This window comes from Saitoella complicata (assembly GCF_001661265.1).
Source record: "Saitoella complicata NRRL Y-17804 unplaced genomic scaffold SAICOscaffold_1, whole genome shotgun sequence".
In the NCBI taxonomy this organism is placed as follows: Eukaryota; Fungi; Ascomycota; class Saitoellomycetes; order Saitoellales; family Saitoellaceae; genus Saitoella; species Saitoella complicata.
In genome coordinates this window covers 1063576-1077893 of record NW_017566992.1, presented here as the reverse complement: position 1 = coordinate 1077893, position 14318 = coordinate 1063576, and the positions used below count along the sequence as shown (strand labels likewise).

General features: G+C 52.3%; 7 protein-coding genes across 7 annotated transcripts; 1 reads left to right on the top strand and 6 right to left on the bottom strand.

Annotated features, from left to right (window-relative positions):
* Positions 1-85: 85 nt before the first annotated feature.
* On the bottom strand, positions 86-2899 carry SAICODRAFT_22800 (putative DNA mismatch repair protein Msh2; the record flags this gene model as incomplete). The annotated part of the gene is made up of 2 exons (XM_019166644.1): positions 86-2817; positions 2866-2899. The coding sequence occupies 2 exons, from the start codon at positions 2897-2899 to the stop codon at positions 86-88; spliced, it is 2766 nt and encodes a 921-aa protein (XP_019027540.1).
* A 220-nt stretch (positions 2900-3119) lies between these two features.
* SAICODRAFT_87199 (alkaline phosphatase-like protein) lies at positions 3120-5201 on the bottom strand. The gene has a single exon (XM_019171481.1). It carries the CDS (start codon positions 4981-4983, stop codon positions 3244-3246), a length of 1740 nt encoding a protein of 579 aa, XP_019027539.1. The 5' UTR covers positions 4984-5201; the 3' UTR covers positions 3120-3243.
* Positions 5202-5346: 145 nt separating this feature from the next.
* SAICODRAFT_50809 (putative formate/nitrite transporter) lies at positions 5347-6330 on the bottom strand (the record flags this gene model as incomplete). The annotated part of the gene is made up of 2 exons (XM_019169015.1): positions 5347-5919; positions 5977-6330. The coding sequence occupies 2 exons, from the start codon at positions 6328-6330 to the stop codon at positions 5347-5349; spliced, it is 927 nt and encodes a 308-aa protein (XP_019027538.1).
* An 840-nt stretch (positions 6331-7170) lies between these two features.
* On the bottom strand, positions 7171-8242 carry SAICODRAFT_4604 (uncharacterized protein; the record flags this gene model as incomplete). The annotated part of the gene is made up of 3 exons (XM_019168839.1): positions 7171-7729; positions 7784-8003; positions 8053-8242. The coding sequence occupies 3 exons, from the start codon at positions 8240-8242 to the stop codon at positions 7171-7173; spliced, it is 969 nt and encodes a 322-aa protein (XP_019027537.1).
* A 1540-nt stretch (positions 8243-9782) lies between these two features.
* SAICODRAFT_38939 (uncharacterized protein) lies at positions 9783-10298 on the top strand (the record flags this gene model as incomplete). Its single annotated transcript, XM_019168604.1, has 2 exons — positions 9783-9941; positions 9975-10298. Coding segments are annotated over 2 exons (483 nt in total), but the record flags the coding sequence as incomplete, so codon positions are not given.
* A 332-nt stretch (positions 10299-10630) lies between these two features.
* On the bottom strand, positions 10631-11507 carry SAICODRAFT_16423 (Mog1p/PsbP-like protein; the record flags this gene model as incomplete). Its single annotated transcript, XM_019165654.1, has 3 exons — positions 10631-11101; positions 11153-11371; positions 11431-11507. 3 exons carry the CDS (start codon positions 11505-11507, stop codon positions 10711-10713), a joined length of 687 nt encoding a protein of 228 aa, XP_019027535.1. The 3' UTR covers positions 10631-10710.
* A 237-nt stretch (positions 11508-11744) lies between these two features.
* SAICODRAFT_28586 (uncharacterized protein) lies at positions 11745-14250 on the bottom strand. Its single transcript, XM_019167176.1, has one exon. The coding sequence runs from the start codon at positions 14243-14245 to the stop codon at positions 11942-11944; it is 2304 nt and encodes a 767-aa protein (XP_019027534.1). The 5' UTR covers positions 14246-14250; the 3' UTR covers positions 11745-11941.
* Positions 14251-14318: the final 68 nt, after the last annotated feature.

The window sequence follows — 14318 nt, the reverse complement described above, 5'->3', positions numbered from 1 at the left end:
GAGATGTCAAAAAAGCGGATATATGTTATCGATGTAAGCTTAAACTCCGAGAACTCCTGCGAAATGATCATGTGCTCCAACTCGATTATGCCAACGTCAATGCCTCCTTCACAAACGCGTTGGCATCCAATGCCTCCTTCCTCGCTGCAACCGTGGCCTGGAAGATTTCGATCATCTCTTCTGCTGACATGTTCTCCGTGTCAACCTTACTCTTCCACTCTGTCATCACTTCCTTGAGCAAATTGCTGCCCTCAGCCACCTCCTCCTTCGTGCACTTGCTCCTCTTCTCGTCATGCTTGCCCGAAAAGTCCTCAAGTTCGTCCGCTTTACGCTTAGCCATCTTGACAACCTTCTCTGGGAACCTCGCGAGTTTCGCAACATGAATACCGAAACTTTCGTCGACGGCACCTTCGTCAACCTTGTATAGTAGCGTGATATCCCTGCTCTCGCCTTCCTCGACATGGACGACAACATGAAGGTTCTTGACTTGCGGACAACTATCCGCAAGCGCCGTCAGCTCGTGGAAATGTGTAGCGAATAATGCAAAACACTTGATCTCCTTCACGATATGCTCGGATATTGCCCAAGCCAATCCGGCTCCATCAAGAATACTTGTACCACGTCCAAGCTCATCAATGATAATCAAGGAATCCTTCGTAGCGGACTTTAAGATCGTAGCAGTCTCGAGCATCTCGGCCATGAAGGTCGACACACCCTTCAGTTGAGAGTCACCGGCTCCGACACGAGATAGAATACAGTCAAAGACGCAGATTTCGGCCTCTGAACAAGGCACGAAACATCCAGCCTGGGCCATCAACGCGATAACGCCGATCTGCCTGATGTACGTACTCTTACCACCCATGTTAGGACCAGTAATAATCAAGAACTCTGATTCACCACGCTTCAAGGTAACGTCGTTAGCGATGAAGTCAACATCGTCCTGCATCTCCAAACACGGGTGTCTCGAGTCCTTAAGGATCATGTCACCTTCACCACGAGCCAACATCCTTGGTCGAACGTAGCCAGTAGGAGCATGCACACTGACATGCGCAAATGCCACAATAACATCGAGATGAGCGATCAACTGACTGAGTAACTCAAAGACACCGCAGTAACTCGCGACAATACTCACGACCTCCTTTACAAGACTGCTCTGCTGACGGTCGTACTGATTAGACGTGTCCGCAAATTCCCTGCTAAGTTCTTGCAACTTGTTCGTAGTAAAGTGCACACCGGCTTTCTGCGTCGCCAGCTCGATGTAGCCCCTCTTGCCACGAATGGCGCCTGATTCGTTACGCGTAAGACGTAGACACCAGCCATATACTTTGTGCTGCTCCATCTTTAGCTTCTTGTCGGTATCCTGATCCAGCTCCTGTCCGACACGCTGATGTTCATCGTTCATCTCTTCTCGGAGTTCCTCGAGTCTCTGGCGATAGTGCTGCAAGTTCTCGTCAAAGTCTGCTTTTATGCGGAACTCATGGTCGTCGAGAGCTTCCAAATCGATGGTAGTCTCAACAAGTTCCTGCAACTTGCCCAAGTTCTCCGCGTGCTCAGCAAGTTTCGTGATGTACTGGTCCTGCAACAAGGCCTTCTTCTCTTCATCAGATGATGCTTCCAGAGTTGCCAGGATACCCGGTAAACGAATTACCACTTGATACACACGAATGACATCCTCCAACCCAGCCAAGCCCTTTTGAAACCTCTTCGCCAATCGGTTAAGGTCCGGGATGGCCTTCAACTGTTCTTCCTGCAAAGTCTGCCTCAACTCCGTATCCTCCACGAAAATCTCGACTAAGGAATGCCTCTTTTCGATCTCGTGGATGTTCATCAAGGGCTGCTTCAACCACTGCGCCAACAACCTCGTACCAATTGCCGTTCTGCACTTGTTCAGCAGACCAAACAGTGACATGTTCTTGTTTGCACCGTCGTTAGGTCCAGGCATGAGGTTCAGTGCACGCACGGCGGACGCGTCAAGCTTCATGTACTGCGACAGATCATGCTGGTAAAGCTCGTACTGGCCGAAGTTGGTCGAATCTGACATCAAGGCAAGGTATTTAATCAGTGCCGACGCCGATGCCATGGCCAGCTTCAGATCAAATTGAGGAAGAGTGCCAGCACTCAAGTCTCCGCCCAGCAAGCGCGTCAGATCCTGCTCAATATCTCTTGCGCTGAAGTCAGCTGAACGCTTCTCAGTGATAGTGATGCCACAACGGTCAACAACCTGTCGCAGTTTGCCGAGGTCGTAATCTTTGTGCTGAGGATCTTCCTGAATGATACACTCCTTGACGCCGAGCTGGATAAGAAGGGATTCGAAGTTCGAGTACAAGTCATTGTCCACAAACTCACTCACACCCAACTCTCGAACACTCGCATCCGCAAAAGCCACACCTACGCTTCTCTGCGTTGCAGTGGCCTGTACCTTGACGGCCAAGATAACAGGGTTGCTGGTCAAGTCTGTGTTCCCAAAAATCAAATCCTCAACATCCTGCAAATTTCCTGGAGAGGCCTGCTTCGTCAGCGCCCAACTATTCCTCCCAGCCGTTCCCCAGATTTCTACTCTCATACCCCTTGTGGTGAGCGCTTCTCGTAGGAAGACGGCAAAGGCTGCATTTGAGAGCGTACAACTTGGAATCCCCCGTGCTGGGTCAGATGAACCGAGGTATTTGATCACGGTGGTTGTACGATAGACATTTTGAGCGATATAGTGGGCGTCTTCGCCGTGTACGGAGTAATAATCCCCGCGTTCGAAAATACGGATGGTGGAGGCGTCTTTGGCGGGGAGGGAGCGGAAGAAGGAGCAGAAGCCCGCTTCGTTGTCTATGAGATGGTCAGAGTGTGTGCACAAATGGAGCATGAACTACATACCAACGCTCAGCTCAGGCCTGCTCTTATCGGCCATTTTTATGGGTTGTATGTTCTTTTCATCCGTCCGCCTGCGGTTGGAGACGCGACTGCAATTTCGGATGCACGCCCAGATGCGCGACGCGTCGAACGACGACGTCTACTGTAACCTTGGAAGTTCTCAACGACAGGATTCTTCCAGACAATGAAGAACAATGTGCAAGATGGTCAATGGTAAAGGTATCAAGTTCGTTCATTACGAATATTCTTATCAAGAAGCCCTGAAGAAAGACACTACAAATACAACACCACTAACGTAATACTTTTTCCCACAAACGCCGTCTGATCCGAATCCTCTCCACAAACCAATCCCCCCTCTCCTCTTTCTTTATCTCGTCATCCTTACATACCGCACGAAGCATGCAGATCCACCAGACCGCGATGATCATGGTCATACACCGGCAAATTCCTCGTGAAGTTGGCAAGATCCGCACCACTATACGGATCAGGAAAGGTCCCGTTGTTGAGCACAGTCGTGATTTCGTGTAAGTCCAAGCCGAGGTAATCTTCAATGAACTTTCCGATGAAAATGTTCTCGTGGTTACCGATGAAGAGACCGGCTTCGGCAGCGGCACCGTAGGCGTAGAGGTTGACGTCGACACCGGAGTGGCCGTGGGTTGACCAGCCCATGGCGGCGCGGCGGTTAAGCATGTCGGAGAGTTGGTAGGTAACCATGGAGGAGGTGTTGCGGTTGCAAATGAGGGAGTCGATCTCGGTGGTGGTGGCATCATCGATACCCATCCACTGGGTGAGAACGGTCTGGTTGAGGTAAGTGCGGAGCTCAGCATCGGTGTGGTTGACCATCTTGGCAACGGCGGACCCAACAACCTCGGTGGAGTTGGTAGCGTTGGCAAGGGCAGAGGGGTACCAGCCGTAGAAGGGAGAGTCAGTCCAGTTGGCCTGGCGACCAAGAGCAAGACCACCACACTCGTGGTCAGAGGTAGAGATGAGGAGAGACTCGGGGTGCTCGTCGACCCAGTTGCGGACAGCCATGACGGCTTCCTGGTAAGCGAGGATATCGTGCAAATGTCCAATAGGGTCGTTGTTGTGGGCAGCGTGGTCGATACGCGCACCCTCAATCATGATGAAGAAACCCTCCTCCTGGTCAACCTGGGCCTTGTTAAGGGCGTTGAGGGCAGTAAGGGACATCTCAGCAAGAGAAGGCTCCTTGGATGCCTTACGGTCAATCTCGTAAGACATGTGAGACTGGGTGAAGAGAGCCAACAAAGGCAAGTCAACGGAAGAACCGTTGTTCAAGCCATCGAAGCCAGCACGGTCCTCGATGTAAGAGAAACCGGCGGACTGAGCCTCCTCAATAAGGTTACGGTCGTCTTCACGACAAGACTTCTCAGTGGACTGAGGAGTGAAGTAACAACGACCACCACCCATCAACAAATCGACCTGACGACCAAGAGGGTTGTCGCCGATCTGCTGCTGAGCGATGAGGTCTTCCCAGTCACGGAAGGTAACATGGGAAGAGAAGACTGCAGGGGTAGCGTGGGTGATACGGGAGGTGGTAACGAGACCAGTCGCGTATCCGAGCTTTTTAGCACCCTCGAGGACGGTACCACAGGGCTCACCCTTGTGGTCGACAGCGATGGCGTCATTGAAGGACTTGATGCCGCAAGAGTAGGCGGTACCAGAGGCAGCAGAGTCAGTGATGAGGGAGTCGATGGCACGAGTACGGATGGAACCAGTCAAGAGCTCGTCGAGAGGAAGCTGGGTCTCGAAAGAGAGACCCTGCTTATACTGGTAGAAGGAGCGAGCAAAGTACTCGGACGCAGGACCGAAACCATCAGAGATCATGAGAATGACGTTCTTCTTTCCCTTGGGCGCACGGTAAACGTGAGCACCGGGGGCATTGGTGTAGACGTGATCCGTCTCATTGGTAGGAACACCGTTCCAGCTCAGGTTGTCGGTGTCAGCAAGAGATCCACCGGCGTACTTGTGAGGACGAACACGGTCCTCCTCAGACTTCTGGTGCTTGTTGTTGCTGGATTTGTCGGAACCATGGTTGTCATTTCCGTGAGCGGCGGCGACACCCAAGAGGGTAGCGATGAAGAGGGAACCGAGACGAACCATATTGCCGTTTCCGATCTGCTTCGAGCTGTGAAGGTGCTGGTGATGGGGACCGTCATGGTCAGCAGGGCTCACACATCTTTTTATACCCGTGCACTCAAGCGGCAGAATTAGCTCTCGTCATGGCATCCCGGTCAACAGGCTTGTCATCTCCCAGGCGGACGAGGTATTTTGTCCATGTTGTATGGGTGATCGGCAGGCACTTGGATGAACCGTTCGGGGTGCTTAGACGAGTTCGAGACGAGCGCTCGCCGGGTGCACGCGAATCACACTAGTGCCGTGGTGGGAGGTGAGCCATTTATGTGTGGGCGACGCGCGCGTGGGAAACAGAAATACCTCTCTTGAACTAGCTCCGAGTCAACCACCTCAAACAATCTCCTCCGGCCCCCTCGACTGATCCATCCCGCCATGCTGTCCGTTGCGGAGCGTAAACTCAGAGTCCTCCCTGTTCTTCTTGAAGCTCGAGTGTCCCGATCCAGTAGGTCCACCCAGCTCGGAGACCTCCGCTCCCTCGAGCACATTCTCACCTCTGTAATCAGGCATCTCCTCATCATGAACATACAAATACCAATACCCGGCCCCGCAAAATAGTCCTCCACCAACAATATTCCCCAATAAACTCGGAATCAAACTCTTCCAGATGTAATACCCAACACCGAAATCCGCTCCAGCCCACATTGCAGTCGGGAGGAAAAAGAAGTTGGCAACGACGTGATCGAAGCCGCAGGCGATGAAGGTTGCGGTGGGAAATTCGATACCGGCCATCTTCGAGATGACTTCGCGGGACATTGTACCGAGGATCACGGCCAGGCAGACGAGCCAGTTGCAGGCGATGCCGCGGAGGAAGATTTCGTGCCAGGCTGGGTCCAACACCTTCTGGTTGCCGAAGGTCGCCGTTGCGGAGATCTGTGCAGGCGTATGGAAGATGTTGCCATAATGCTGCCCCAAAATGTCAGTGTTGTGAGAGGAGCAATGAGGGGGGGGGGGGTAACAGACAATGATGATTGCCATGAAAAACAAACTCCCCGACAAATTCCCAAAAAACGACACAACCCAATTCACACACAACTGCCAAAGCGTAACCTTCCTCCTCAGCACCCCAATCACCATCAACATAACATTACTCGTCAACAAATCCGCGCCCGTCAGCACAATCATGATCAAACCAACCGGAAAGACAAGTGCCCTGATCAACGCCAATACACCCGGGGCGTTTGTCGCGAACCACGGTGAAGCGTTGACGGCGAGAACGAATGTACAGCCGAAGGAGAGAAGCATGCCGCCGTACATGGAGGACACGAAACATTTCGCGAGGGACATGCGGGATTTCTTGACTGAGGATAGGGTCATGATTTCGACGGTTTGCTGGGGGGTCCAGCAGTCCATGGACCCGGAGACATTGTGGATGGGACTGGAGTTGAGGACCATCTTGCAATCGACTTGTAGTTGAGGTTTCTTTCGTTACAACAACGTTTACGGAGTGGAGGACACTTTATACTGTGCGTTTCACATGCTCCTTCGTTATCTTGACCGACGTTTCTTACTAATCCTCAATCCTCCTCCCCTCATCTTCATGGAAGCCAAGCCTATCTTTGGGATCCCCGATTCGCGTGCGTTGAACCGTGTGTCCTCCTACGTCACTCCATACAATTCCGCTGCAACTGGAGGGTCTGGATTTATATTTTGAGTGTGTGGAGTGTCGCACCGGGGCCGAGCGAGCTTATCGCTATCGGATGATCTTCGCTACTTAAGCTGGCGAACGCAAGCTTATCGTCTTGCAATATGCAACCTTCTGGTGGTGATCATTACGGCATGGAGGTTTAGAAAGCTGATCTACGAGAATTCGCACGATGGGGGATGCGGAGGCCTGTCGGTTCGTCGGCTACTTTAAGGCGAATCCTAGTCACGTGCCCGCCGAGCAGATGTACGTACATGAAGAGGACGGAGTATCAGCATCAGTTCGAAGACGTTCAATTGTATCTCAAGCTACCGTATGCACCAATCGCAGTCGCAGTCGTAGTACCGGGTATCGTCATTCCTCGCTTCGTTTGCTCCCACACGCACCCGGCGGCGTTTGTTCTTCGTCGGCTATCCTGCTCAGTCGATCGCTCATGATCAACCTTAAGCCTTCATACATGTATGTTCAATCCCAAACCTCGAACCCGTTATCCAATTGCCCAGCCCTCACGACTATAACTGCTCATTCTCCGCAACCAACCGATATCCCTGCCCCTGAAACGAACTCGTCGCCCGACTACTCGCTCGCGGCCTCGTCTCCCCTGCAACACTCAAACTCCCGCTACTAGCCTGTGCCTCAGCCATATTCCCAATGACTCCGTTGACGATCGTATGCCCTGGTCGTCCCTGCTGATCCGAGTTTGAAGCTGATGAGGATGCGGGCGAGGGGTGGTAGGAGGGGAGGGTGAAAGGGGAGGCTGTAGCTTCGTCGGACTTGACGTAGTTTGGTAGTCGTTGAAGGATACCGAATTTTTCGCCCTTTGTCTCGATCCATTTCAGGATCCAGGCTTTGGGGATACTCCAGCCCAGTAAACCGTAGGCGAAGAGGTATCCGACCAATAATCCACCGACGTGTCCGAGGAATGAGGAGGATGGGATGATGATCCAGGTGACGATGAGGATGAGGAAGGGTGTTGATTGGGTTGGGATGGAGAATCCGTAACCCGTGATTTGTGGGCGGATGGCGGCGTTTTGGACGGCTTCGATGGCGAGGAGAGTGAATACCCAGCCACTGTTCTTTACTATCAGCTCGAATTCGTAATTTCCCTCGAGAGAACCAACAAACCTCGAACCTGCTACTGCCCAGTCGTTACCCAACATAAAGTACTCCGTGACCACATAGAATACCGTCGGAATAATCTCAAACATCCCGAAAAAGATACTCGCGGTGACCAATGTACCATTCTGTCTCTCAAAGTGGGACAGTAAAGGGACGAGGGGGAACATATTCAGTAACAGATGTAGGATACCCAAATGTACCAGGGGATACGTGTTCATTCGATGCACTGTAAGTCATGTCAGGTCGTGTTCAACACAAGTCTTCAACCCGCTTACTTTGAAACTTCAACAGTTCACTCGGCTGTAACCAAAACAACTCCGTAATCCCCGTAAACAACCCCAACACCCACAAACCAACCATCGCGGCCAACATCAACCCAGTAAACAAGGGCATAGTCTTCACCTGACTCTGGACCAGAACGCCATACTGAACCGCGTATCCGTGTAACTGATCCATCGCTGGCATTGTTGTTCGTGCCGTCGCTGCCATTTGGGGAGCGGTGTTTGAGTGGTTGTGCGTGTGCCTGGCGTGTGCCTGGCCCTGGCTTGTATTAAGGTGGGAGTAAACAAACAGAGGAGTGTTGGAAGCAGCATACACTCCGAGTGTTGGAAGCAGCATACACTCCGAGTGTTGGAAGCAGCATACACTCCGCGTTCAACGTGTACAAACCCTGTTGCTGATGGTCAGACGCGTTGTGGTGAGCGATGATGACAGCGATATCGAGTTTCCGGATCTGAAGGATTTGCTAAAGGCAGTGCCGAAGATCAAGGCCGAGCCGCGAGTGCAGCAGAAGTGTGCGCTGGTGGAGGTGGCCCAAAACGTCAAGATTACGAGCGTGGATGTAAAGGTCGAGGGTGAGGAGGAAGAAATACAGTCTCTTGCGGGAGTAAAGCGCGAGACGTTCTACGAGACATCGCGGGTGGTAAAGGTCGAACAGACAGACCCGGTGCCTGAAGTACGGCCTGAGGCAGACGTCCGAGCTATTATTCGTGAACCGACAGCAGCTAGAAACAACACTGTTCTTCCGCTGCAAGGGCATGAGAAATCACAGGCTGTAAGTGCCGAGAATGACCTGGCGCGACGGCGACGTCAGCTGAAGACCAAGGTGGTGTATGACTCTGAAGACTCGGAGAACGATTCATTGCCACCCCCAGAAGTCGAATTACCAAATAAACAGTTACAGAAAACTCCACCGAAATCGAGAGCTAGAGTGCCTGTTCCAGAGAGCGCTAATAAATCGTCAATGCCAAGACTCTCACGCCGAACGTCACCTCGAAAAGTCGGTCAATGGCGCTTGATACTCCACTCAGAGAGCGAGTCACCTTCCGAAAGCGAAAACGACGATGAAGACGGTGTTTACATTCTAGTGGACAAGTTCGCCGACACGAGCTTCTCGGTACCACTGCCGATAGAGGAGCCTACACTCGACGTGGGAAGAAGCACGCCGAAGCGGCGAGTACAGAAAAGGTTGATCCAGTACAGAGAAGAAGAAAGTGAAGATAGGGAATACTCCGAGTTAGAAATCCAGAGTGATGAAGATGCGGAAGAGGAGGTGGAGGTCATTGATGATTCGCTGCCGTCGCCAACCAAAACTTCAGCGCCAATGCCAGCTCCACGGCGACTTTCTGTCATCTCGAACACGTCGGATGCCTTCCCTGATGCGGGAGCCATCTTGACCTTCGAACCATCGAAGTCGCCTCGGAAGCGACCACCTCTTCGACCTATATCAGCCTTTGCTCCACCTTCTTCGAACTCCGTGGGAGCTCCTTCATCCGGTCCGATAGTCCCAGCCACTCCGAGGTCGCCACGGAGAATCATCCCACTATCACCCCACAAAAGTCCAGATGAAGCATTTTGGAATCAGGGAGAACACGCGACATGGGTTGAGAAGCATTCGCCCAAGAAACCACAGATTGACACGCTCCTATCACGACCAAGTTCACCAACAAAGTCGCCCGTGAAGAATAATACAACCGCAGGTCGCAAGGCAAAGAAGGACTTCCTGGCACGACGAGACGAGATCGCCATGAACTTCATCAGAGAGATTGATGACACCGTGTGTGGAGGAGAACTGAGCAAGAAGTGTGAAGCGGCTGGTGGAGTAACTCTCACTTGGAACGTACGCCTGCAGACCACAGCCGGTCGTGCAACATGGAAGAAGACAGTGCAGACCAATATCGTCAGCGGCATCGCTGAGAAGACCGACATCCACCGTGCGAATATCGAGCTCTCCCCAAAAGTCATCGACTCCGAAGAACGACTACACACAACCATCGCACACGAAATGTGCCATATCGCAACGTGGATCATCACCGGAGGTAAACAACCGTCACACGGAGCGGCGTTCAAATCATGGGGTGCTAAAGTCATGGCCGCCTTTCCGGACGTCGAGGTGTCCACCACGCACACCTTCGAAATTACCTATAAATACCGCTGGACATGTCAGAATGTCGCGTGTGCCTATGAATATGGCCGGCAATCCAAGACTATAGATCCCACAAAGACGTGTTGTGGACGTTGTGGGTCGAGGTTGGAGCAGACGCATCCTGTGCCTAGGGCTGGAGGTGGTGGTGGAAATGCATTTAGTCAGTTTGTGAAGGAGAACTTTGCGAGGGTGAAGAGTGCTAATCCAGGCAGCCCACATAAGGACTTGATGGGTATAGTGAGCAAGGAGTGGAAGGCATTGAAGGAAGGGAAGGAGAACATGGTCAGCCCTACCTCCGAGGACATCTTCGGTTTGGACGATGCATTGGAGAAGCTCCAACTGGCCTGAGTTAAGTTGAATCAGACATTAAATGATATATTGAATCATCATGATGAATGCCACAGGTAAGAAAAAGAAGAAAATCAACTCCACGCTCGCTCTCTATGCAAAATAGGGTATCCTTATAGAACAGTCTATATCATCGTCCTCATCCCATCGACATTACCATCTATTGCCCCCCAAAGAGGCCCCAGTCCTGAATTACGAAACTGCTCAGAATAGCTTTCAACTCCCGCCTCGCTTTCTCAATCCTCGTTGCGCCTCCGGTACCGCCGCTCAGTGGGAACGCAGACGTTAGGCCCGTGTCCGTACCAGTCTCCGATGGCACACCCAGACATGCGACAGAGAGCATATCATCCATATCGATGAAATCAATGTTCATACTGATAACAATGTCGGTTTCTTGTTGTGGAAGTCGGATGAGTGCAAGGAGGATAACCACAAATGGAGCGGGCGAGAGCGCGTGCCCGGTACTCACAAGGTCCTCTGATCCGCGACGCCGAGGGTAGAACTTGACGACTTGTTGAGTCCCGGTGAGGATGTATGCTGACACATTATTTCTGGTTGATTTGTAAGTGGTTGCATTGAGTGAATGCGCATTCTTTACTTACGGTAGATGTGGGATCTCTTCAGTTGAGCAGGGTACCACGCTCAATACCTGGGCATTGTCCTCGGCTTCGTTGTCGTGGGCGAGGGCGTCAAAGTGCGCCTTTGCAGCGTTATTGTCGTTTTCTGGTACGCGTTCTAGGATTTCGATGATGATTGAGCGGTCCTCTTTGCCGGACGTATCGAGGAGGACTTCTTGGTTGTCAGGTACTTGTCTGAACTGACTGTTCGCTTTTTGTCAGAAATCGTACCTACGGTTTAAGATGATCTCAAACAAACGAACCTCGCATCGATAAAGAGCGACGGAATGTCAGCTGTAACTGCTCCACCGAAGAGCTTGGTGTTGGTAACCGCAGGCATCCTCGGCATTCGCTGGCGCGGCGGGCTCAAAGAGTGTCTTGGCTGGTCGTTCGAAGCCGACATTGCACTGCTATAATTGTCGTCGTGCTGGTCAATAACACATGTACGTAGTATCGGCTTGGAAGATCTTGCAATTGGGTTCCACAGCGGTGCGGAGGCTTACTCAGCCAACTGTTGATGTGTGGCAGTGCACAACCTTATCAAGCCCAGCTGCACGTGAAATGGAAATACAGACGAGGGCCACCTCCATGCATATGGTCCTCTGGAGATTGATTATATTCCAATTAGGGATGCTACCGTAAATGACAAGCTGTAGATGCTTGGGTATAGATGTCGTGAAAACTAGTGAAGCTCCAGAATCCGATGACCTGCCCCTGTTTTGATATCCGTTCCATCCATAACTCCGTAAAGCTTAAGTCGATAAGCAATTGCACTCAATCCAGCTCCGCGTCCAGCTCGTCTGCCAGACCGTCAAGGTCTGACATACCTGATAGACCATCACTCTCGCCACCATCATCCAGCGGACCAGCGCCACCAGCTGCTGGTGGAGGCTTCTTTCCGCCGGTTGTCCGGCGCCGGCTTGGCGTTGGCTGTGACTGCGCACTATCACTATCCCCACCTTCCTCAGTATCCTCAGCACCAATCTCATGTGCCAACGCACTCTTCCGTTCTCGTGCCCTTCTCTGTCTCTTCGCGAGCGGCGACCGCATGTTGAGATCCGGTGTACTGCGCTCGCTATCGCTTTCGCCTTGAGAGGGTGTGGCCGAGATGGTTCTTTGCCGTCTCTTCCGCTTGCGATCAGGAGCGAAACCACTAGCGGAGGAAGCGTCAGACATTGATCCATCGCTTCCATCATCATCACTGCCCAAGAACTCGGCCAACTCCGCATCCATGGCACTGAAGTCCAACCCACTAATCATACCAGTAACATGAGCCGAGACACCCGGCGTTCCGACTTGACTATTACTATCGACGGCCAATTCGTCGTCTCCGGCCACAGAGTGCTCACTCTCACTCAGCAACTCGTCCGGAATATCCTCCTCGGCAGGCGGCGGACTCGGCGAACTCTGTGGACTCATCTGCCCAGTCGACGTAACCAAAACATATGGCGTCTCATCCTGTCTCGCAAACTTCTCAATCGAACGGTCAAACCACGCTCTTGAAACGATCTTAATGTGTTTGCGTTTCGCGGCTGTGTTGACTTTGACGGTATGCAGTTTGCCAGCGATAACGTGCGTTACGCGACTATCAATCTCGTCCTGTACTTGAGCGCCGAACTCCATTGCCATGCGGGCGACGTAAGAGCCGTGAACTTTCTCGCCGAGTGGGATAATGGATGAGAAGACAATCACACAGCCCTTCAACACCTTCTGCTTCATCGCCGGTAAAATATCCTTCACGGCAGGTAGCGCAGCCGCTCGTCCCAATTCACTTCCTTGCATATCAGCAAGCATTTGCTCCCGCTCCGCATCCGCTTGTCCCCGTTCATACAGGCTGTAGAATCTCGAGTGTACCTCCTTCAAGATGCTCTCGATGACTTGTAGCTCACGGTCATTGTCTCGCAAGATTCTCACGCGGTGGTCGCCAGCATCACCGGCCGGATCCATCGACTCTTGCATCTTTTCGAGAGGACGCTGCTCTTGTTGAGCGAGGAGGGCGGCGTGCTGTTTCGTCTCCTGAGCAGCAATGAGTTCGGGATTGTCACCGCCGCTGATGGCAACCATCTGATCCGTCAAGCTCGGCGAACCGGCATTACTATCCGGTGGCGTAGTCGGTTCACCCATGTTTGTGTCAACATTACTCCCCGGTCCGTTCACGGCTGGGGTTGCAGTGCTGGGAGCGTCTACTTTTGCTGTTACCGGGGCTGGTTCCACCTTGGGTGTCGGATACTGCCTAGGCACAAACGCGCCGTTGATATCTCCAACCTCCGGGAAGAAATCAAAGGGTTTGACCTTGACCACATTCGGACACAGCACCGCACCTGCAGGTCCAGCAGTCTGCCAAACATCCGCACGATCATCGATGATCACTACCAGGGAATCGTCCTCCGGGAAGAGACGTTGCACACTCTTGCGTTGTAGTGTACCGTTCTCATCACGAGACAGAATGCGATCACCAAATATTTTGCGATCTGGGTCGATGATTTTCGTGACGGCGTTAGCGTAGGGACGGGAACCCATGGTATAGACGTGCATTTCGAAGAGGTTGGACATCTTTTCCAAGAAGTCCTTCAGCAATGGACGCTGTTTGATGTAGTAGTTCGTCTGTGGTTCGGATGCCAATTGGAAAACACCGACGTCCTTCACGAGTCCGTGGTTTGGGTCTGTCGGGTCGGCGATCCATCTGCCGACTGTAGGATCTACGGCGGCTTGGATGACCGTCAGATCCAGATCGACAATAAGCGATAGCTTCTTTGCCTCTAGTAACCGCGATGTAGCAGCTTTCTCGATTCGCGCAGCTTCCTCGCGACTCACGGTAAGACCAGTGGTGTTGTGTGCCATGTTGATTGTCGCACGCGCCGAGTCCGTGTTTCCAGTAAAGTCCAACCCGGTGACGTCTTTGCCACACATGGCACACAGCCCAGCAAACTGAATTGCGTGAGAACAGTCCTCCCTTACATGCCCAACTGGCCTCCTTCCGTCATGCAGCACGAGCCCTGGGTGAATACTCCAGCTGTCCAACTTGCCTTCCAATGGACTGTCGAACTGCTCATAAAAATTCTTCTGAACTTTTTTCATCACTTTTCCTCCACTATCCGTGACGTTTTCGTCATCCACGTCGACGGCTTCCTCGGTCGTGCCGACATAGCTG

Excerpts from the sequence above, each read along its gene's own strand:
- SAICODRAFT_87199 (XM_019171481.1), bottom strand. The coding sequence starts at position 4,983 with ATGGTTCGTCTCGGTTCCCTCTTCATCGCTACCCTCTTGGGTGTCGCC.
- SAICODRAFT_28586 (XM_019167176.1), bottom strand. The coding sequence starts at position 14,245 with ATGAAAAAAGTTCAGAAGAATTTTTATGAGCAGTTCGACAGTCCATTG.